Source organism: Camelina sativa, chromosome 12 (genome assembly GCF_000633955.1).
Source record: "Camelina sativa cultivar DH55 chromosome 12, Cs, whole genome shotgun sequence".
Lineage (NCBI taxonomy): Eukaryota > Viridiplantae > Streptophyta > Magnoliopsida > Brassicales > Brassicaceae > Camelina > Camelina sativa.
Window position 1 is genome coordinate 28,270,970 of NC_025696.1, and position 25,542 is coordinate 28,296,511.

Here is a 25,542-nt window from a genome sequence, read left to right on the forward strand (position 1 = left end):
TTGTAAATTTTTTTTGGCGGGAAAATTTTTTTGTCGAAATTTTTTATCAAAATTTTTTTGACAAAAAAATTTTTGGCGGGAAAATTTTTTGGCGGGAAAATATGTCGGAAATTTTTTGGCGGGAAAATTTTGTTTTTCTTTTTATTGAATAAAATAATTTTCATCTAAGGGTAAAATGGTCATTAAAAATTAAAAGAGGGCAAAAATAAAAATGGCCAGAAAATAGGGTATTTTTGAAAAGGGGTATTTTTAACAAATTCTCAAAAAAACCATATAAAAGTTTAAAATAAAAGAATTAAAATTATATACTACAGAAACCATCTTGTAGATATTGGTGTTACCTTAATTCTTCCAACTCATAAGTAAAAATGACTAGTTTATCTTTAAAGGACTATTACATAAAAAAATCATAATTTATAAGAATTCTTTAATTTTCGAATTTTATTTCTAGCACGTAAATGTTTTTTTTTTGTTGCATTATAGTTTTTAAGAAAATTTGTCAAAATTTACCAAAAATATATTTTCAATGAAATAAATTATTGTTCATATAAACTTTTTATCATTAAGACTAGTTTTTACATTTTGCCATTTTAGTCAAGTTTAAGGAGTGCATTATTTTTATGGATTAATCTTTGTAAAATCTCAAATTCCGGTTCCGCAATTTCAATGTTTGGATTTGGCACCCAGTGGCGGAACCATGTTTTGTAAGAGAAGAGGGCGGCATATGCCCAAGATGAATTTTAAATTTTAATGCAAATTTTAAACAATTTCAGTTATTCCTTTGATATTTGCAATTCTGTCCCTCTAATTCTTTGAACAATTTTTCCTGAAACTTGACATCACAATATGAAAGATTTGGACCAATTGATGTAAAACTCTTTTATATGACGTGATGTGAACACATTTGTTGCGTTGCATGTTTCTGCGAAGAATCAGATGTAAAAACTATTTTTCTGAGGGCTACAGTTTTGTTGTATACAAAAAAAAAAAGTACTTGGTCACTTCTGATTTTAAAAACATACTCTACATATCATATATGTCTTGTCCAAATAAAACACAAATAGTCTTTCATTAAGATAGATAGATAATAGATGATACTTAAAAAAAAACCGAAGATATAAAGATAGGTAGCTAGTTGGATAGATAGATGATAGACAAGACTTAAACATGTAGGTGATAATGAGAAAACATCTTGAGCACAGCAATCTCCTTCATTAGAAATTAGCTAGTTCCAGCCATTCATGAGCATCCATGCATGTATCATCCATGGGTTCATAAACTCTTGCAAAATCATTACCCCATGTAACCGCTGTTTTCTCCGGAACATAAACTGCGGTTGTAGACGCATCCATCACCATTGCGGCAGTCTGCCTTCTAGCAACTAGATTCAGATTCACCCCATCGACAACATGCTCACATTTGTTATTCTTCATTTCAGCGTTTGCAGTTACAGTATCAGCTCCTCTGTTCATGAGGAAGACATTGTTGTTGATTGTAATAGACCATATATAATTTTCGAGGGCTTTTTTGCCAAGAGGGAGGAAATCACTTCTCCTGTTCCTCATCGAGAGTAGCCGACGCTTTGTGGCATTCCAATGATTTTTCACAATGTTTTCACTTCTTCCAGGGAGTCTTTTAGCGATTTCGGTCCATTTGTTGCCAACTAGCTTGTGGACTTCAACAAGTATTTGATCTTCTTTTTCACTCCAAGATTTTTTCTGAAAACACACATACAATATATTCATTTCATATATAATAGAGTTCATATACAATTCTTTATTGTTTAACATAGTTTCTAACCTAGCTTATATAACCACATGTGAGTCGTTATTATGTATATAGATACAGAAGATTATTAGAAGAAAATTACCTTGATGTCCGGACGGAGATGGTTGTGCCACCTCTCTCTACACTGTTTACCAATTCTTGGAACATTTTTGCGATTGCTGTCCATTTTTTCGTTCCATTACGTTTCACCAATGTCATCAACATCCTATATATTTATACGGCCCACCACACATACTGGTTGTAATACAAAATCCTCAACAATAATAATTATGTGCCATAAAACAATTATAATTTTTTTTTGTAGTAATGGATCGTCAAAAATAATAATAATAATAATAATAATAATAATAATAATAATAATAATAATAATAATAATAATAATAATAATAATAATAATAATAATAATAATAATAATAATAATAATAATAATAATAATAATAATAATAATAATAATAATAATAATAATAATAATAATAATAATAATAATAATAATAATAATAATAATAATAATAATAATAATAATAATAATAATAATAATAATAATAATAATAATAATAATAATAATAATAATAATAATAATAATAATAATAATAATAATAATAATAATAATAATAATAATAATAATAATAATAATAATAATAATAATAATAATAATAATAATAATAATAATAATAATAATAATAATAATAATAATAATAATAATAATAATAATAATAATAATAATAATAATAATAATAATAATAATAATAATAATAATAATAATAATAATAATAATAATAATAATAATAATAATAATAATAATAATAATAATAATAATAATAATAATAATAATAATAATAATAATAATAATAATAATAATAATAATAATAATAATAATAATAATAATAATAATAATAATAATAATAATAATAATAATAATAATAATAATAATAATAATAATAATAATAATAATAATAATAATAATAATAATAATAATAATAATAATAATAATAATAATAATAATAATAATAATAATAATAATAATAGTAATGTAATCAATTTTTTTTTATCAACAAACTGAATTACCAATAAATTTTTCAATGATACAAAAAAAAAATGAAAACTTACTCGTCCTCGGTAGGAGTCCATTGTTCTTTGATACTGATGCCTTTCTTCTTCTTTTGATCGGCTTTGATAATCACCTGCTCCTCCTGACTCCTGTTAGATGTCTCTTTTGTTATGCTCTTATTGATATCCTCTGGCTCTGATACATTAAATTGTTGAGACTCAACAATGAAATGAACAAGGGCCGGCTCGTGACTACCGTTGAAAAGCCCTTGATTGTGAGAAACATCTTCCAACCTAGTGTTTCCTTGAAAATCATGCATATTGTATGATGTACCTTCTGATGTTACAGGGAACGAGGTGTAATAGGTCACTGGGAATTTTAGGTCGCTGGTTATGTTATTTTGAAATTCCTCACAAACATCGGTGTTTGAGTAGGAAGGGTTACCCATAGATGGATATTTTGAGGGTATTTCAGTTGAAGGAAGTCTGGGAAATAAATGATTTTGATCAATAACCCAATTGTGAAGATCATAATTTTGGTTTGGAATCGATGGAATCAGATTTTGGTGATGGATGTTAGGAACAACAGTCAAAACAGAAGGTTGAGCCCATCCATTACAAGAAGAAAGAGTTAAACTATCACTTAAGAGATTTAAGATGATCTTTTTGTACATAAGATACATCATCAGTATGAAATCGGTGAGATTTAATGAGATTATCATCGTAGAGGTTCGTCGGCAACCCTATTTTCAACACCAGCTCGAGCTTTAAGACAATCCAAAAGCCGATTAATTCTAGATATGAAATCAAGAAATATTTTGGTTGAGATCAAAAATACAAGAGGAAGAAAAGAGATAAAAAGAAAAATCATTGACCGGAAACTATATATAAATGTAGAAAGGGAAACCGGAACTTGAGCTCTACAAAGATGAATCCATAAATGTAATGCACTCCTTAAAGTTGACTAAAAATGACAAAATGTAAAAACGAGTCTTAGTGATAAAATCTTTATGTGAACAATAAAATCTTTAGCCATTCATAAATATTGTAGTCAATATGATTTAAAGAATTACTTCATTCAAAATATATTAATGGTAAATTTTGATAATTTTTTTAAAAAGCTAGTATAATGCAACAAAAGAACATTTACGTGCAATAAATACAATTCGACAATTAAAGTACTCTTATAAATTAAGATTAGTCCAATGCTCAAGGATAAAATAGTCATGTTTTGGAAAGAAATCAGAATCTTGAAATCATTATGGCTTATTAGGAATTTTGTGTCTTCCAGAAGAATTCTCGAAATCTTTAGACACGTAATAGACATTTTTTTTTTGTCAACGAAAAAGAAATCATCTCAAACGAGCCAATTTGCGGGAAAGTTGCTTACAAACAAAATATGATACGGAGACAAACGCGCACGGCGCACTAAAGAATCCGCTCGTACATTAGCATTTTTATTAACGTAAACCAAAGAAAAAGAAGAAAATTCCTCCCTGTCACTCTGGATATCGTCTAGAAAAGGTGCAAAGGCCGGCCAATCCTAGGGCGAAGACACCATCTTCACCAAGTCAGAACAGTCCGTATAAAAAATCACCTCTCGGAAATAATGTCCAATCATACAGCGCATCGCCCAAATGAAAGCTTCAACTTCTGCATGCAATGGAGACAAACTGCGCCGGTAGTTGGTTGCACCATACAAAGGGGCGCCATGTGAAGAAGTGCACATCCATCCTGCACCTGCAAAAACATTCGTGTCTTTCCACGAACCATCAACGAAACACTGATGACCTGAAAAACCCGACGGTAAGTGACATCCCAGAGGCCTGGTAGACAGAGCACGTGGGGAGGAAGCAACTTCGTCCTGCGGGAAAGTTGTTTACAAACAAAATATGATGCGGAGACGAATGCGCACGGCGCGCTAAAGAGTCCGCTCGTACATTAGCATTTCTATTAACGTAAACCAAAGAAAAAGAAGAAAATTCCTCCCTGTCACTCTGGATATCGTCTAGATAAGGTGCAAAGGCCGGCCAATCCTGGGGCGAAGACACCATCTTCACCAAGTCAGAACAGTCCGCATAAAAAACCACCTCTCGGAAATCATGTCCAATCATACAGTGCATCGCCCAAATGAAAGCTTCAACTTCTGCATGCAACGGAGACAAACTGCACCGGTAGTTGGTTGCACCATACAAAGGGGCGCCATGTGAAGAAGTGCACATCCATCCTGCACCTGCAAAAACATTCGTGTCTTTCCACGAACCATCAACGAAACACTGATGACCTGAAAAACCCGACGGTAAGTGACATCCCAGAGGCCTGGTAGACAGAGCACGCGGGGAGGAAGCAACTTCGTCCTGCTCGGGCTCCACCTGTGCCTGCTGCCAAGTCTGCATCTCTCCTACCGCCACCTGGACAACCACGTCAGGCCGTTCCACCTCATTCTCGAAAAACCGTACGTTCCAAACTTTCCAGATATACCACATTAACCAAGGAAAAACTGCCGCTTGTGAACCCGGGTTTGGAACCCAAGAAATGATCCATATTAGCATAGACAGATTCTGAAGGGAAGAGAAGCGACCCCACAGTAACATGTGCTAATGCCCATGCCTGTCGAGCGGGAGGACACAGGAAGATAGCATGATTGATATCCTCCACCTCGGCCCCGCCCATCGTGTACACAGTTCATCACAGTCAAGCCCGCGTCGTCTCAAATTAACCGATACCAAAATACAGCCTGTCAAGACTTGCCACATAAAATGCTGCATTTTTGGCGGACATGGAACTCCCCAAACCTTAGCCAGAAGTGAGGTTATCTCTGGACCTTCCCCCGAAGTCTGAAAAGTGTGTGGGATGGCTAAACGCTCCACCGCATACCCTGATTTGACCGTGTATTTTCCATGTTTTGTAAAATGCCAACCCCAGTAATCATCCTTCGGACAATTACTTAAAGGCAAAGCGTCTATCAAAGTTGCATCCATGGGATCAAAATGCTCAAAGAGCAGATCTCGACGCCAAGTATTCGTTTGACGATCAATTAAATGAGTCAAACGGAGGTTTGGATCCTTAAAAGAACCGTTACTTAAAGCTGGTCTCGGGGATTGAGCCGGTATCCAGGGATCATGCCATACTGAAATGGATTCCCTAGAGCCAACCCGTTTAATAAGCCCTTTATTAACCAGAGAGCGAGCTGAAACAATGCTTCTCCATCCATAGGATGGAAAGTATGACCGTATTGGATCCATAGGATTTGAATTTCGGTAATACCTACTCTTGAAAACCCTAGCAAACAGGGAATCCGGGAAATCCATCAAACGCCATAACTGTTTAGCCAACAATGCCGTGTTAAAGGCATCAACACTTTTAAACCCCAATCCACCCAGCTGCTTACTACAGCAAAGCTTGTCCCAAGCGATCCAATGCATGCCTCCAGATTGACCATTAGAACTCCACCAGAAGTTGGCCACCGCACTCGTAAGTTTGGATGTTTTCGTTTTCGGTAACCGAAAACAGGACATCACAAACGTCGAGACGGCTGTCGCAACTGACTTAATAGACATGTAAGTAAGATTTTAATTGTAAAAGTTTTCTCTTTATAAAAGTTTTTTTTTGGATTTGAAAAGCTTTATTAATTTTAGCAATGATGTGATTTGTGTTGTAAATATCTTTTTTGAACTGTTCAGACACATGCTAGACATGTAAGGAAGCTCTTACGGAAAAAGTTTTATATTTTGGTAGAAAATTTTGTTCCCATCATGACTGAATTCATCTTAGGGTAAAAAATTTCTACTTTTTACTAAAAAAACGAGGTCAATAGCCTATTGCACCATCTCCATATAAATCATCTTTCCTAAACCCAAATCTTCGTGCAACTTATACACCTTCATGGCTGAATTCTCGAATAAATATGAAACAGTTTTTAATATGTTCTTGAACTCCACAATGATAAAATGTTGGAACACGAAATTTCACAAGATAAGCCTTCTCCATTTGATTTCTCTAAGAATATAAAACACTTTGGTCTAATATGCCCAACAATACCAAAACGATGACAAGTGGGATGGAAAATTCATCGAGGTTCGCCTTGGCCTAATATGCCCAACAACACCATAAACACCTTGGTTCCAATTTCTTTCACAAATGTTGTCTCTATCGTAAGTTCTGTCACAATTCTAGATTTTATCACAGTTGCAGTATATGTCACAGTTCCTGATGCAAACGTAAATTTTCCATCATAAACAAACACATGATCTGGTTTTTTCCTTTAAATCCAAAGCCATACCTATTAGTCTTGCCAGTATTCAAAATATGATCCAACTGCTTTGTGCCATTATTAAGAATTCTCAAATTATTTTATGATTCTTCAAGTTGTACTTTAGTTTGTGATGTTTTTTTTTTCTTATTTTCCATTGCATACTTATCTGCTTCAACGACTTTAACCTCTAACTTGAGTTTCTTCTTAGTCAAAACTGTATTCTTTTGTTTTCGGTTGCGTACTTCTCAACTACAGCTTTCTTACCTCTAAAGGACGTGTCGAACACCTTATTTTATAGCCAACATGATTTCCTAATCACATAAGAGAACCTTTTTAAATTCCAGAAGTGTTGGTGATGGGTTTCGGCTAAGTCAAGGCCCAACGATAAAGACCCAACACGAAAAGTTGGACACGACGGTTACTGGCATAAGGCCCAGATGCAAGGTGGAGATTCGAGGCAGAGCATCTCGGGTCCATCGGCAGAGAAGATCGCAGGTCTGTTGATAGGATCGAGATGGGCGAAGCGAGATCTTCGGGGAAGCGAGTAGCGATGAAGTCAAGGAAAAAGAGATATAAATAGATGTATCAAGAGGAGGATTAGGGCAGACAAATCATTGACAAAGAAAACACTAATACTTGTATACGATTTTGCATTACTCATTTGATAAATATCAATCTATTTCGTTATTTGTTCACGATGTGTTAACTAACCTAAACTGAGAGCCAAACTTCAAGTCCCCCAAAACCAGTTCAATCTATTCAAAATCATTATTGTGTTTATTCCTCGTAATTACTCTTTCATTTTCCTTGTCAAACTTCAATTTCATCATATGTGATACCCCGGTTTCAGAGACTTGGGGAGATGTTTAAAAGAATTGATTTGACCACCTATGTCACCAAAGTGCACTTCTCTTTTCGGTTAAGGGTCTTGAGAGAACTACACAATTAAGCATGTTTGAGTTGGAGTAGTCTCAGGATGGGTGATCTTCCGGGAAGTGATTGTCGGAACTGTGCGGGTAAGAACAGAACACAAGAAAAGATGTTCATATGGTGATTTGTAGAGATGGTAACAAGTCTCTAAAACCTTCCGGATGTAGCAAACCGACCGTCGGATATGGACGTGAGAGGACGTGAGGCCCATTAAGGAAGGTGGACCCATGGACTGGAAGTAGACATGGAGACCACTAAGAGGTGGCGGTCAGAGCGTTACACATCAAGGATAAAATTGTCTTCTTCATTTGATCTATCCTCCAAACAAGCTCTTATCTTTCATTCTCTCAAAATTTCTAGAAACTAGACACGCTCACAAAACATCAACATGTTGTATCACTTCTTGTGTCATAGATCAACTGCATGAGACAGAATAATTACATCTTCATATGGTACATGTGAATACAAATCTATAAGAAAGTCTTAGGAGCTTATATCTCTTGGACGCCAAATAACGCCAAACCCTAATAGGTAGAAGAAGTGTTACCTTATAGGATTTGGATTCATGGTTATGGATGATGATGATGGAAGAAAGGGAGAAAATGAGAGTAGAAAAAAAAGATGTATTTTTTTTATTGATTCCTTCGCCAACTGGATAAAGAACATTACATAAGAGTTTGTAAGGACAAACCAAGTACAAATTGAAAATAGTAACCGAACATTACAAACTCAAGTTATTAAACCAAAAGCGAACTTGTGAGCAGGAAATATCACATCATGTCACAAGAGACTTGTGCCTAGTTTGATCATGAAATACATGCTTTATTTCTATGAATATGATGTGTTTGCATAATTAGCTACCTTACCAAGCCAAGAATTCTAATGTCATGTTCCATCTGTCAAAACATTATTTAGTCAACGACCGGTCAAAGAATATGTATTCCTTATGAATACCTCTTCACTACATCTAGTAAACAGGATGGGCTAGTGGACGGAATTTTCGTTCTCACACCCACATACATGAACAATTTTCGTTCTCACACCCACATACATGAACAATTTTCATTCACCTTTATGCAATTTTTTTTGTACGAATTCTAGTCCTTCCGTTCATTTCTCCGTCTCGAATAAACTAGATCTTTCTCCAGTTATACTTATCCTACATCCTAACTATGTAATCCCTACATGAAGACAACTCTCATTTGTCCTACCAAACATTTCACTCACTAATGTTGTAGGTATTCGCATCCTTGTCAATCAACACATATACATATTCCTCTCATGAGCGTAACTTATTCTTTCTCAGCAAGTTAGATTACCTCATGAGCTACTCTTCCAAAAAACAATGTGCATTAAGGCACCGATCTTGCTAAACCGAGAAGGAATTTTATTTAATCCCAGTGGCCAAACTGTTCAGTGTTGATGTCGGAATTGGTCACAATTAGAGAGTTTAGTTTGGTAAAAGGAGATAAAAATTCTCTTTATAATTTGGTTCCGGGGCACAATAAGTCGGGCTACAAAATAGACTAGACAAGTCTAAACAGTGAAAGGAAAGATAATGGACGAGCTGTGAGCTCGTCGATTCTATGCTTTGGACGAGAGAGCGCTTATTCTCTTTGTAATCATATTCTTTCCTCTTTTTCGCAGATCCTTTTCTCAAACGCCGTACGTCCGTATTTATAGGTAGTCGTATCGGTTCGTCCCTTGAAAAGACCAAAATAACCTTCCTTGGCTTGTACACTTACTTGGGCCTTTTATGGGCTGGGCCTTTTGTGGGAGTGAGGATCCACCCCCAATATTTAGCGCTAGAAAGAGAGTGGACATAAAAACTAACCTTAATTCGATAATCCCTAAGTACCAAAAAGTATCATATCAAACCCTGCGGCTCGTGAGTTTGAAATTTCATTTCCTTTCATAGATTCTTTAGTCACAGTTAGACACGCCTATGCAGGACAAATGCATTAGAAATGAGTTGATATTCATATTCATAAAACTATATACTCCCTCCGTTCTAGTTTAACTGTCCTTTAAGGGTTTTGCACACAAATTAAGGAAACTATTAAATTTTATGTTTTGCCCTTCATTAATATATTTTATAATTTTTTCATGGGGCATTCTCAAAAATGCCCCTTTTTCCATACCCCTTTTTAAAAATACCCCTTCATGTTGACCATTTTTAAAACTACTCCTCTTTATATACAAAATGACCAAATTACCCTTTTTGAGTGACAGCAAAAATGTACAGTCATCAAAATCGAAAATATTTTCCCGCCAAAAATTTTTTTTCCCGCCAAAATCGAAAAATTTTCCCGAAAAAAATTATTTTTTCCTGCAAAAAAAAAAAATTCCCGCCAAAATCGAAATTTTTTCCCGCCAAAAATATTAAAATTTATACCTTTTAAAAACATTGTAAACGCTTTTAAAAAACTTTTAAAAGCGTTTACAAGGTTTTTAAAAGGTTTTTAAACACATTGTAAACCCTTTTAAAAACTTTGTAAATGCTTTTAAAAAGCTTTTAAAAGCGTTTACAAGGTGTTAAAAACCTTTTAAAACCCTTTTAAAAATCTTATAAACACTTTTACAAGGTGTTTAAAACCATTTTAAAAATCTTTTCAAAAACCATTTGAAAACCTTTTAAAAAACTTTAAAAACCTTTTAAAAACCTTGTAAAAATCTTGTAAAAGCGTTTACAAGTTGTTTAAAAAACCTTTTAAAACTCTTTAAAAAATCTTGTAAAAGCCTTTACAAGGTGTTTATAAGGCTTTTATAAGGTAGAAAACTTATAAAACCTTTTAAAAACCTTGTAAATTTTTTTTGGCGGAAAAATATGTCGGAAATTTTTTGGCGGGAAAATTTTCTTTTTCTTTTTATTAAATAAAATAATTTTTATCTAAGGGTAAAATGGTCATTAAAAATTAAAAGATGGCAAAAATAAATATGGCCAGAAAAGATGGTATTTTTGAAAAAGCGTATATCAAAAGGGGTATTTTTAACAAATTCTCTTTTTTCATTGGTTAAAACTTTAAAACAGCAGGGATAAGATTGGAATATTCATCAAACATCTGCATTAAAAATCTAAAACGACAACTAATATGAAACAAAAATTAAATCCTAGAACGACAACTAAATTAGAACGGAGGGAGTATTATTTACTTTTAATTTAAACGAAATAAACTATACAGTTATATAAAAGACTTTGTAATTTATAAACCATAATTATGCGAGTAAATGCACTAAAAAATCAGGTGTACATTAGGATTTAGCGTGTTCAATTTGGTTTCAGGTTATTCTTGTTTTATTTTTTCACTTAAGAGTTCAGTTTATATATATACTAGATTAGAACCTGCCTGATGTGCGGGTTTGAAGTTTTTTAAATAAAATTAAATTTAACAAAAATATAAAATAAATATTTTTAGTAATTAAAAACTACTAAATAGATACACCAAGATGTCCAATTTGATATTTGTTGTAAAAGGTGTGACTCTGCGGTTAAGACTATTAATTATGTTTTCTTTGAATGCCCTCGCTCGTGTGAAGTTTGAAATTTATCTCCGACTCTGGTCTCGTCAGAGGCTTTTCCATATAAGTCGGTGTACTCAAATTCGGATTTTCTTTTCTGGAGGGATGCCTCTCAACATGGTGATCATGATCGACTTCTTCAATTACCACATAATTTATAGGCAATCTGGAAGGTCATAAATAAAAAAGTTTCAAGGTTTAGAGATCGATCGAGACGAATGATATAATTGCTCAGGGTTTGGGCGATAAGTTAGCCTGGAAAGAGGCGCTATCTTTTATGGCGGTCATGTCAGCTCTATCTCCGTCTTCGGATGTCAAGGTTTCTTCACCTCATTGTCAGATTGATGGTTCTTGGAAAGCAACCAATGTGCATTCAGGATTGGGCTGGTGTTATTGCGTTGGTGAGGAGCGAACCTTGTTGTTGGGGGCCAAGTGTCTAAGGCGGAGCCCCTCCCCCTGCATTCGGAGTTAGAAGCGTTCTTGTTGGCCATTGAGCGGATACGTGTTGCATGGACCGCTTGTCAACATTTCGAGATTGATTGTAAAACAACCCGACCGGTTTTTTTAGTAACAATAATATATAATAAATAGTATAATTAAATACCCCATGATATTTAATTGTAACCATCAAACAAACTATCAATAACCAACATACACAGCGGAAGGCATATCAAACCAACTCCAATTTAATATAAATACCATATCAATTATAACCAATTAAAACCATCACCCTAACATGTTTCTAAACCAGGTTCCAGAAACACAAACACTAAAAGCCAACATCACAAAACCGAGACCCAGATCATCCTCCTCCTCATAGCCATGATTCCACCTACACATTACCTGCACCACAAACACAATGAGATGCGTGAGTATTACCAAAAATACCCGGTGAGGCGATTTCCCCCATCTACGAGCTATACACACAAACAAATTGAGAGTACAACCACAAATAAAACATAACAAACCAGTCATTGAACATGTCACCCAATGACACATTCACCACACCTACATATCATCACACAAAACAAGTCATACAACCCAATCGCTTAGATAAGCTCATGGTCACGCACTCACCTTAACAAGTGATTCACGAAAATAACTACAGCCAAAATTGAAGCTCTCCAATATCCAAGAACAACCAAACTCGCTCCTACAACCAATCACAACAACAAACAAACATTGAAAACAAACGGCTCGAAAAATCAGAAAAAAACAACCTCACAAGTGAGACCACGAAATCAAAACTAACCGTTAACTTTCCAATCCCTCCGGTGAAAAGCAAGGTCCAGACGTCCAGAAGCGTCCCACAAAATTTCTGCACGATCAGATCTCAAATGATCCCACAATCGATCCCGAAACATCCGCTCGTCTCAACTCACGACTAAAAGAACGTGTCCGACAAAACTGCCCATAACTCACAGAGTTTAAATCCAAATCTAGTTCTGTAAAAAGGAGAATTACAATGAAAGGCTTGAGAATAACTCTATCAAATTTCGTTATCTTTGAAAACGATTTAATATATAAACTGTTTCCTTCCAAACCCTAACGATTCTGCTCCTTCTCCTTTAATCTCCTTCACACCACAACAGGCTCTCTCCTCTCTCTCTCTCTCTTTCTTCCTCTCAACACAAGTACTGAATAACAGCCGCGACCAAATAGAGAGAAGAGGCTTCCATATCATTATAAATACATCACTTAGGATTTCCCAAAACCGGCTCTAAACCGGGTGAACTTAAACCAAACCGGGCAATTTCATGATTTCACATAAATTGATCGGTTCTTCCACTTTTCTTTGGGACACGGGCTTTACAGATTGTGCTGAGTTACTCACTATGGTGCAGTCTCTTGAAAATTGGCTATCCTTCTCCAACTTGCTCGATGAGTTTAACTCGTTGGAGTCCTTCCCACTATTCTCCATCTTTTGGATCCCGCGTGCGTCAAATACGAAGGCGGATTGTCTTTTCCATGCTTCGCGTTCTCTTACCTCTGAAGAAAATGGGAAAAGCCAGAGTTTGAATCCATCTTCACTAACTCCATTGATCTTTGTGAGGCTACAGAGCATATCGAATTCATCCAGGTGATCCAATGGGTCCTCCATTGGCAGTCCATAAAACTTGTTACTCTGAATCGTCTGGATGAGACTACTCTTGATCTCAAAGTTGTTGTTTTGAACAGCAGGTGGCACAATGCCATCTCTTTGACTATGAGTAGATGGAGCATCTCCTGCTCCTATATTGGTCATCTCTTGAGGAGCTGGTGGACCATTCTGATTATTCATGATCTCCTCAATTGTGGTTGGTTGCGGTTGCTGGACTTGTTGTTGACGGAGTAACCTTGGTCTGTGATGTTGTCTATGAAAGGACTCAAGTGTTGGCTATCCTTGGATCGTGTTTGCATGTATAATCAGTTAACCGAGTGAGTACACGAAGGTCTACCCGATCCAGGTGATCGAGTGACGGGTCGAGTTGTACCTAAAATGCAAAACAAACAAAAACGAAAGTAAACAAGTCAGTTCTGAACCGATGGATAGAAAAAGAACTTGATCTAGCAAGTGTTGAGATCTTAAACGTAGCAAACAAAATTCAACCAAATGGCAACGGCGCCAAATTGATAACAGGATTTTCACCCAGGGTATCAATTCTCTATGCAGTTGTAGTACAAAGGGTTATCAATCCAAATGGTTGTTATGCAAGCAGATAAGATATGATTAGAACAATGCAAGTCAAACCAAGCAATAATGGGGGTTTTATCTAACAACCTAAAGTAAGCAAAAGTAAATAAAAGGACAAGAACCGCACGACCTAAGTACTCGATGGAAGCATTCGGGTACATGATCAAGTGGGATGATCAGATCAAGAAGACAAGGATGAATAACTCGAAGGTATACACGAAGCTGGTGATCGAGTACCAGTTCGGGTAAGGGGTCGAGTTATAAGTAAAAAGCTAAACAATCAAGATGCAAAAGCTCCTAAGGATGGGGTAATCGACTCCTAAGTGCTCCTGATCAAATTGGGATGTCTTACATGCCTCAAGCAAATATTCCTTAGACAACGAATATCTAAACCTTGCGAAAACACTCTCGTAATAGAAACAACCAACCTCAATCACTTCCCTACCCAACTCTCGTTGGAGAAACATGACTAAGCAGGCATTAAAATCTGATTCATTATTGTCAATAAACTCCTTACACATCTAATCTCTTAGGCTAAGTGAGTAAATCTTTAGCATTGATTGATTCAAGCATTTCAACAACATCTCTAGATGGCAAAACACCCTAGATCTAATCTCAACCTCTCGGTCTGAAAATAGCATTAAGAACACCAATCTAGAAAGAAATTTTTATAAAATAACATTCAAGCTAAGACATCCTAACCGATCAAGAACACATATTTATCTATCTCATCCTTAGAAACTTTGGTTCACTACTCAGATCTCATGGTAAAAAGCATAAAAACACAAATGAATAAAAATTGCATTGTATTGAAAATAAGATAAAAGTAATAGAGTACAAAATCAAAACTGAAAAGAATAGCAAAATAGTAAAATCGAATCCTAACAAAAGTAGAAAAAGTGTTTGAATCGCTCTATCTCTCTCTCTCAGAAGCTCTCGCTCTATGTTCTAAGTGTCTGCGGTGTGATAGGGCGAGAGGAAGAAGAGGGGGGGGGGGTTTATATATAGAAACCCTTTTAGCCTAGCTGCTCAGTTCTGCCCGAAGGTGTGCTCAAGGCGGTGCAAGAGGATCCAGTCAGGTAGTTCCTCGGGTAGGGCTTCGAGTTATTCTTCTTGCTCTCAGATCCTCTTTGATCAGGTTGAGGTTCGGACTATTCTTCTCGCACGATCACTCCTTCGGGTACATGTTCGGGTTTTACCTTATTCTTCCCCATTTTGGGCTCCAAAGCACCTGTTTTCATCCAAAATGCACAAATGCAACAATGCAGCACCCTAAATGGCCTAAATACAAGTTCCTATGCAAAATATGGAAAAAAGGGTGTCTAAAACATATAAATTAGAGAGTTATCACACCCCAGTGGCAGACCCACGTTAAGGTTGGTGGTGGCAGTTGCCCCCAGTAAGTATAGAAATACGTAAAGTTTTTTACACTAGACAAAGTAAGAAAAGTGGCAAAATGGTTAGAGTTTGCCCCAGAATTGGTCACAGGAGGTGTGCTCAACTCCACCTAAGAGCAATCTACACCCACTATTAATTTTTTCTAGTTCCGCCCCTGTCACACCCCCAAACTTATCTCTTGCTAGTCCTCTAGCAAAGAAGTAGGAGGATGAGGTTTGAAAATGGGGACTCATAACCTTTTAATACTAAGCGAAGGAATCAAGCTCAATCGGTTTCAAGGGTAAGGCTTTTTGGTAGGTAGGTTCCAAACAATATCTTTAGGTGGCTTACTCTCAAAAGAAGGAATGCTAGACAATTGTGAAAGCTATCTAAGATTGAGAACAATTGAGGCATACAAAGCTTAACTCTTGATGATCTACCCCTTTCTCATTCACATTCTTTTTATCCAACACCTTAGAATAAAACTGCCTACAACCTTGATTTTAACTCCCTTTTTTTTTTATAATCCCTAAGGTTTTAACTTAAAAATCTAGCTCTCTTTAAAAACTTTTTTTTTCTTTCTTTCTTTGCTATACTCCTAAATTTTTTTGTTTTCTCTTTTTTTTTTTTTTCTTCTAGGAGACTATAGCAAGATCTTTCTCTTTTTTTTTTTCTTAGAGACTTAGAGCTAATTAAACTGAACCTTAGAGACTCTCTTCTTTATTTTCTCTTTTATTCCTCAACCCAACCCCAAATAAACATGCTAACCACCTATCTTTCAAAACCGATTCTATTAGCTAGTCCAAATGATTCTAAACTTAAGCGAAGGAATCAAGCTCAATCGGTTTCAAGGGTAAGCCAAATGATTCTAAATGGCCATTTCTTTATCGTTCTCAATACTCTCAAGGTTTCACAACCTATAACACTAACAAAGCTGAAAAGGCCTCACTCAACAAATCACAACAAGGCTTGAAAGAAAAGGTTTGGGTTCAAGGGTAGGGTAAACAATTCTGGTTAAACGAAAAGATTGGTAAAATAAAGTGTTAAATTCCATGAAAGAATAATGAACTTAAAAAAGAAATTTAATACATGATGTGTATTAAAATTACATGAAGAAAATAAAATAGAAAAAAATGAGTTTGTCGAAATAAAATTTTGGTTAATTGATGAAAATTGACAAAAGTATTACTTATGAAATTATGACATATATAAGAATAATATTTAGGATATTTTTGGATTTCCAAAAAATTTTGTGGATGTTAACTGATTTTTTTAATGATTATTTTTATTATTAAATTTAAAATACCAACCAATATTCATATTATCTCATATGATGCTCATATTATTGTTGTTATTAAAATTTTAACTCTAATCTATGAAGAAGTGAATTATGGTTTTACGATGAAACAGATAGTTAAATGTGATAACTAAACTGAATGTCTAACAATGAATTTTTTTTCCAAATATTAATATGTATCATTTTTGCAAAATTAATTTAAGAATATTAATAATTTTTTATATATGATTTTATAATTTCAACACATGTATTTTTGTAATGCATATGTCAAAACATAAGATAATTTGAAATAAATTATAATTTATAGGAATGAATCTTCAGTTATTTGACGAGAAAGTCTCTTTATCTTTATATGTGTTTTTATTTTATAAATTTCACTCATTTAAAATTGATTATGACATATGGTAAAATTAGTACTTATGAGATAGCAACATAACAAATATATCTTAAATAATGTTGATTCAGTTTTTTTTTTTGCGAATTATATTTTGTAAAATTTTATTTGTATTTTCAATTCTTACTATAATATAGATTTTATATGATGTATAACTGGGTTTAATATAAAATGTTTAGTTCTATATGTATTAAGATGAAATGTGTAATTAAACTTAAAATATGGTTTATTATGATGGTATAGATATTTAAATTGTACTCCCTGTCCTATAAGAGTTTTAGGTAAAAGCAAAAAACTTAATAAACAATAAATATTATGTCATTTATAACACTTCAACCAATAAGAAAATATACTGCATAGTTCAAAATAGTCATAAATTGTTATATTAATAAAAATTGTACATAAAAATTTGGGAAAATATTATAAAATAGAGGAAAAAAAAAGCCAGAGTATCAAAATGAAATATTAGAGGTTCATATTCAATATTAATATTTTACAAGATAAAATCTAAAAACATGTATATTACTACATAATTATTCTTAATGAAATATTAGAGGCCTTATTTGTTTAGTAAGTTTAAGGAAGTCAATTATTTATTCAACTATAGTTATTTTCATGCAGAAATAAAAACAAAACCCAAAAAATCTCCTATAACTAGATTAGGAGTTAAATATGCAAAATTATTATGTCCCAGTTGTAAATAGAAGGCTCTTGGAAAGTATCGAACCCCAACTCAGGTTTGGGTTGGTGCTATTATAATGGCGATGATCAGACTTTATTGTTGGGTGCTAGATGTTTTAGATTACAATCATAAGAAAGTGGATTCCTCTAAATCTTCTTTCTATGCACAATACTTCAAATCCCACACTCGGTCTAGCCACATAAAAGCTTCAGCTCGATCGTACATCCTTACGACCATTAAAAGATGCCCTCAATAATCCTTCTTAGAACTGTTCATGTTTCTTAGCATAAATTGCACCACATGCCATCATTTTTGTTTTTAAAAAATTTAATAAATTTGGAATTGACATGTGTCAATATCTGAATGATACAATTGACGTGTCAGAATTTTGTTAATGAGTGCCTTTGACATCAAGCTTTTTATTATAAGATAATGATATCTAAATTAAAATCGAATAAGTTATAGAGAGTTTGGTATAATTTTGTTAGTTTGGGTTTCAGTCAAATAGATCATCAGTTATATATAAAAAAGTTGGTTTTAGATACGGTTTGGCTAGGATTCAACATGGTCCGATTTTCGGATTTAAGTATTTTAGTTCGATTTAAATTGGTTTATTTGGATTGTACTTGTATATATATATTAGGTTTTCACCCGCGGTACACCGCAAGACTTAATTATAAATTATTGTATTTTAAATAATAATTTTTCATTTATTTAGTTTTTAAATGCCAAATTAATTAACTTTTATCTGATTAATTTATAATTTTGTTTAGAATGTTTTTTTTTCTTCTTACGTTTTATATAGTTTATAACATAATTACATTAAATTTGTTATTAGATAGGATATAAAATTTTAAAATACTTAGTTTTGTTTTCTATAATTATATAGAGGTATATGCCTATATGGTATTTTAGTGTATACAATTTTTTTTTTTTTTGGAATATTAAGAATGTGTTGTAGTATGTGTAATATTTTGTAGTTCATATATTATATAATTTTAATATATACACTGCTAGTATGTGTAAGATATATTGATAGATATCATACAATTAATATGATCATACACTATCATAATTAGGTGGTGAAGCTATATAGCTTAGGCATGTCAATTAGGGCCAAAGCCCGCGGGCTGGCCCGGCCCGGCCCTGAAAAACACTAGGCTCGGGCTTAAATGTATATGTCCAAAAAAAATCGGGCCTTTCGGGCTCAGCCTGTTTGGGCTATAGGGTTTTTCGGGCTTAGCCCGACCGGGCTCGGGCCATCCCGAAAAGCCCTTTAATAAATATATTTGTACCTTTTTGTTAACATATTTGTTTGATTGCAATATCTGATTAATAATTTAGTGTAAATAAAGTTTTAAACTCTAATCCTAGTTTTCATATTTACTCAATAACCATATTTTATACTATAAATTTTTTATTAATGATATTCTATATGAATTATATATTGGTTTATTTGATTAAAATATCGAAATTTTATTTAGTTTTAAACATTTTCTATTAAATTAATTGGTTGTAGTGAATATAGATGAGTTATTAAATTTTTGATTGATTTGTTTTATAATGCACCTTTAAACACTGCTTTTTAAGGGTTATAAGTTTGAATTTTTGATAAGCCCGGAAAAGCCCGAAAAGCCCTGTAGCCCTGTTAGGGCCGGGCTCGGGCTTTGAAATATAAGTTCGGAAATATTTCGGGCCGGGCCGGGCCGGGCTCAGATATATGCGGGCTTTACAGGTTTCGGACCGGGCCGGCCCGATTGACACCCCTAATATAGCTCCCTCCCCATGTGTTATTACAATTTCTATAAAATAAAATAAAAAACGACAATAAGTGTGGCTAATTAGTACTATATCTAAAGTCATTTAAGATTTTAATTTGGACTAAAAATTAACAACGCCTTAAATTTAGAAACCTTCTCTCTATAAAAGCAGTAGCTAGCCCACCACTATTACCTCAAAATATAAAAACTCTCTCACACTTTCAGAACTCTCCTTTTCTATTTCTCTCTCTAGAAATTATCTTCATCTATCATTTAGATAGTAGAGTTATTAAGACTAACTTCATAGATATGGAGAAAAGAGTAGGTGGTACTGGTGGGTCGGGATCAGGAGATGCAGATGTGAGAAAAGGGCCACGGACCATGGAAGAAGATTTGATTCTCATCAATTATATCACCAATCATGGTGAGGGTGTTTGGAACTCTCTCGCCAAATCTGCAGGCCAAATTCTTATATAAATTACAATTAATCACCAATATTTGTTATTCATATATGTTTGTATGTGTGTGTGTTGATGAACTAGGGTTTTGATATTCATCACAAGCGAAGATTTTTATATTATAATCTCTAATATGGTTGCATAGAAATTTAATTTGAGCTTTGTGACATCTTCCATTAGGAATTTTTCGTTCATGTATTTTAAAAAACTATGTAAGCAAAGACTATCTCAAACTATTTGAAATTCATGGATAGTATAAATTTTAGTAAGTTTCCCAATTTGTACACATATAAGCAAACTAAATAAGAAAATAAAGTTTTGAATCCGGATCCTAAGTTGCTGCACCCAAAAAAAAGAAAACAAAAAAAAGAACCAGATCTTAATTGAATAAATCAATTGATTTCTCTAAAAACGTGGTCTTGACGGGAACTAAATCATCACTTTTATATGTATGTACATAATTTAGAAATTATTTTTTGGTTGTGGAGAAACAAAATATTTAAACATCTAACTGAAATTTGAAACTATTGTCTTCCACAGATCGACAGACCTTTTCTTATTGGAACTCTTTTAAAAAATTTGACCTTAATTTCTTCTTACACTCTCGACGTATCATAAGCAAATTTAATCCAAAACAACTCTATGCAAAACATTTAATAGCAACGTTTTTAGACCTGACCTAATCTGTCTTGTTAGAATTGTTACTGCAACAGTAAAGCTGATGTTTTTTTTTTTTTTTGATCAAAGGAGTAAAGCTGATGTTAGGGTTTAATATTCCGAATAATACTATATATGATTCTTTCTAAATAGCTAAAACACACTAATAGAAAATGACAAAAACAAAATTTTGGTATATTTTACATATGAGTAGTACATATATACACATGCATGCACACAATCGATATTTTGTTTCTTCATAATTGATTGTAATTGTAATTCTATGTAATATAGGTCTAAAACGCACCGGAAAAAGTTGCCGGCTCCGGTGGCTGAACTACCTCCGACCAGATGTGCGACGGGGAAATATCACAGCAGAAGAACAGCTCATCATCATGGAACTTCATGCCAAATGGGGAAATAGGTTAGTAATTTCTTCATATATATACCTAAATATACATATATAAAACTCAAAACTTAATAATATATAAGGTTATATATGTATATAACGAGAGAATCAAAGCTAATTATTCGAACTTTGAATCGGTTTTATATATTCTTTGAGGCTAAAGACTGAAAGGATCTTTAAAAAGACATCAAAGCAAGACATTAGGTGAAGAAGCGAAACATATTGGTGGGTATAACAAAACTTACAATTCTTTTCAACCATTTGTTTGAGTTTCCACACGTGTCGAAATTTCTTCACCACTAATATTAAACCTCGTGCCAATTCTTCCACGTACTTAGTAGTTGTGATTAATTCTTTTATACGACCATGTACAAAGACAAGTACCGAATTTATATACATCTTTTTCCCCCACACGAAAATACTTATTGATTGGGAATCGTATATACACGCATAAAAGTGATGTATACCGAAAGTTAGATATTTCTTCATAGATATCGTCTTATGATTGAAATTTTGATTTAAATACTGAATTTTCGGGTCTAGCTCTCAAATTTTTTTTTTTTTTTTTTTTAAACTCATTCTCACCGTACCATACTACCATGCATATGTAACAGTAGCATTATTTGGCTAATGTTGTTCTGATATGAAAGCTTTAAAAGTCTCAATGCAAACCTTATTTTGGTCAACGTATGTAGTTGTTTCCTTGCAGCCACAACTTGGATCTAACCTCAATATATATAATCATTTGTTAAGTTTTAACACAAGTACATAAATATTAAATCCTGATGGTAAATTATTATTGATTATGATTAGGTGGTCGAAAATTGCAAAGCATTTACCAGGAAGAACCGACAACGAGATCAAGAATTTTTGGAGGACCAAGATCCAGAAATACATCATTAAGAACGGAGAAACGACGACCGCTGGATCACAAAGCTCTGAGATCATAAACCATCATGCCACAAGCACGGGCCAAGTCTTGAATGATACTCAAGAACCCATAGATACGTATTCTCAACATGCCAACAGTATTGATCATCAGCTTAGTTACAACACTTATGTGCCTGAATCGGATTCGATCATGATGCCATTATCAGTTGATCAATCCGAACAAAACTATTGGAGCGTCGATGATCTTTGGCCCATGCATTTATATAATGGTAATTAATTAATAAGTTATTTAAATTGCGGTCCAAAGAGGGATATAAATATTTTATATACAACTATACGAGTAAATAAACGTCGATCGGTTATTTCTTGGCCTGATATGCTTAATATAAAGGTAAACCAGATATGAGAGTACTATATGGGTTTGTCTCATATCGTTTACTCAAGATCAGGTTGGAGACTTTTATGGTACCCATTCGACGTTATACCTAAATAAAACTACGGAAATGGATCATATATACGTATTTGGAAAATAATTGGTTAGTGCTTTATTGTTGATGTACAAGAACACCCTTCAATTTATATTATGTTTGTGTCAACATACGATTATTTTTTTAATCTCTGTGTGTTTTTTTTTGTTTAATTAAGTGTTGAATATGTTTTTTGTTTTTTTTTTTTGGGTAAGAAATGGGATCTAGTCGGGAGTTCAATGTGTACGTACTTATGTTATCGAATAATTCTATTTATAGTACTTCTGTTAGAAGAAACTTATGGGAAAATAATAATTTTTGACCTTATCTATCTTTTCAATAAAATGCATTATGTATGTTTTAAAACGACTAGCGATACAACGACGAAACTAATACAAACAGTTATGTTACATATGGAGAAAATATGGAGTTATCTCTATTGCAACGACTTAAAATGGAGTTATTTCTATTACAAACAATTATGTTACATAGTATAGAGAAAAAATTTGGAGTTATTTCTATTGCAACGACTTAAAGGAGATATATCTCTTCGTCACTTATATATTTATTTAATTTTAAAAACTTAAATAAATAAGCTATTTAAAGAGTCAAATGGAAACGAAATCAGGGTAAGATAATTTAAGAGTACATCAAACGTTTTTTACAATATTAGAATTTCTAAAAAACGTAGACCCGACTTTGATACTGATTTATTGGGTGGATATACATGTACATGTGGATGAATGAAAGCACATGGCACACATGATGACATTTATCAACATGCATAACCTAATCCAACATATATATAGTCATAGAACATGCATCACAGCTATACACTTGCACCACTTCTTATTACCCTTATTCCCATTGTATCCAATTCTGTTCAAAATGTAGAACCCGACGTTAGCCTAACTCTTTGAACCGAACTTTCCAAACCTCAAATATTTCTAAGAAATTTCCATTATAGAGTAAGGCTCTATGAATGAAACAACTGTTATAATAATCGATCCAAAGATACCAGCAGAAAAATAAGAAGTGCCTGGTGTGGAATATATTCGTGGACGTAGTTAATGTGCTCAATATATATACTGTTGATGTAGAATAAACAAAGTGGCTAAATTTTTTGTTAGTGTATTAGAATGCTATAACAGTTAACGTCTAGACTAACTTGAGTTTTAGCATGACGAGATCAAGTTCAGGGATGATTGATTTAAAAATTTTAATCCAAATATATCTGATTATGAAAAGAAAAAAAAAGAATAATCGGACCGACAAGGATATTATTCGTGGACGACAAGAAGTTCGGTAAGGGAGTGAGTTCACTATAGTAAGGCGGCATAAGTATTTAAGGTTTACCAAACTTTCTGCTTTATACAATGAAGCCTTTTGTCCAAATTGCCATTAATATACTTGTATAAATATATAACCAAATATATGTATATATCAAACTAAATATAATCCATATCAAATGTTAGGTTTGCATACACACAAATAAATTCACATATGACAGCAGTGGAGTTGTGGAGATTATCATCTTAATTAACTGTGTATAAATCAAGTTTGCTATTGCAATATGGTTTCACTTTTCTTTTTTTACCTGTTTATTGAAATTATATCTTTCTGAACTGGTCCAGATAAAAAGATATACTCCATAATTTAAGTTACACATTCAAGATTTGGATGAATAGAAATGGAACTAAGAGTAGATGCACTGGTTTAATGGTGATCATATGTTTTCATCACACGATTCACACCAAAGAGACTTGGATCTCATCTCAATCCATATTTCCATATTGACAAATAAAAAAATCTTATAAGATGACAAACCGTTGATGTATGATTTCACGTCCAAAGAGAGTAGATCACCTTATGACCAAGTTGCTTATAGTGTTTAGGATGTATAGCATTCACCTCATGACCAAAGTTGCTTATTATATAGTGTTTAGATTGTATAGCATACATATTCTAACTGAATCTAGAACATGCTCAAATCATATTTGTTTTTACACATCTTCAATCGTAATTTATAGATATAGGCATTAGATGCAAGTACTCTATAACATTAAATTTATTGAATTAGGTTGCATATCCTTTTAGTTTTGCCCACATGTTTTTCGTGTGAAAAATGTGAATTTCCCATGTGAATCATAAATGAAAACATCACATGGTGGGTCGTGCAGCACAACTTACAATTAGGTATTATAGAAAACGTGCATGAATTTTGAGTTTAATCTACTTATTTATATACTTTTGTCTCTTCTATTTTCACTGTAATGATTCGTCAGTCACGTAACCTTGGGTCTTGCACTTTTGAGATTGATTGATGGTATACCCAAAGTTGGGTTCAAGTTTATTAAGCTTTCTTTTAGGGCCTGTTCGTTTCCTTATGGCATCGTCAAAATGAATTAAAGAGCACTATATATCGACAGTTATATAACATTACAATGTCAAAATTCTCTTCGTCGTTTGTTATATTCTCCGGTGTGGCTCTATTTTATCGCTACGTTGAGGACACGAACATGGCCTTTGATATGCTCAAATTTACCCTGAGCTACTCTCTCAAATTAAGAGATCACTGTAATACTTAGGAATCGAATTCCACAAGGACTCAAGTCTACACAATAAATTATAGAGTTTTATAATTATGCTAAACAAATTGATTTAAATAAAGAAAAGCAATGCAAAATATTAAATAAAGCTGTTGTAAATTCAGAAGATCAAAAAGCTAGGTCTAGGGAATTTCTCAGGAAATTATGAAATATTAAATCAATCAATAAATTAGGATTCAAGCAATTAAGAACAGATCTAGAACTCTAAACACTTTTGTAAATTAAATCAGTTCTCACTGCAAATAATATCTAAATTTAAAACCAGAAAATCCAAATCTCTTTGTAAAATTCTAGGTAATAAATCAGCAATAAAATCAGGTTTAGATTG

At 33.4% G+C, this 25,542-nt stretch overlaps 1 protein-coding gene and 1 pseudogene across 1 annotated transcript; one reads left to right on the forward strand and one right to left on the reverse strand.

Moving 5' to 3' along the window:
- LOC104733953 lies at window positions 1,226-3,518 on the reverse strand (annotated as a pseudogene).
- LOC104732794 (transcription factor MYB24-like) lies at window positions 20,013-22,500 on the forward strand. The gene is made up of 3 exons (XM_010452376.2): window positions 20,013-20,183; window positions 21,133-21,262; window positions 22,061-22,500. Exons 1-3 carry the CDS (start codon window positions 20,033-20,035, stop codon window positions 22,413-22,415), a joined length of 636 nt encoding a protein of 211 aa, XP_010450678.1. The 5' UTR covers window positions 20,013-20,032; the 3' UTR covers window positions 22,416-22,500.

Excerpts from the sequence above, each read along its gene's own strand:
- LOC104732794 (XM_010452376.2), top strand. The coding sequence starts at position 20,033 with ATGGAGAAAAGAGTAGGTGGTACTGGTGGGTCGGGATCAGGAGATGCA. Across the intron at positions 20,184-21,132 it reads CTCTCTCGCCAAATCTGCAG|GTCTAAAACGCACCGGAAAA; the intron begins GCCAAATTCTTA and ends TATGTAATATAG. Across the intron at positions 21,263-22,060 it reads CATGCCAAATGGGGAAATAG|GTGGTCGAAAATTGCAAAGC; the intron begins GTTAGTAATTTC and ends GATTATGATTAG.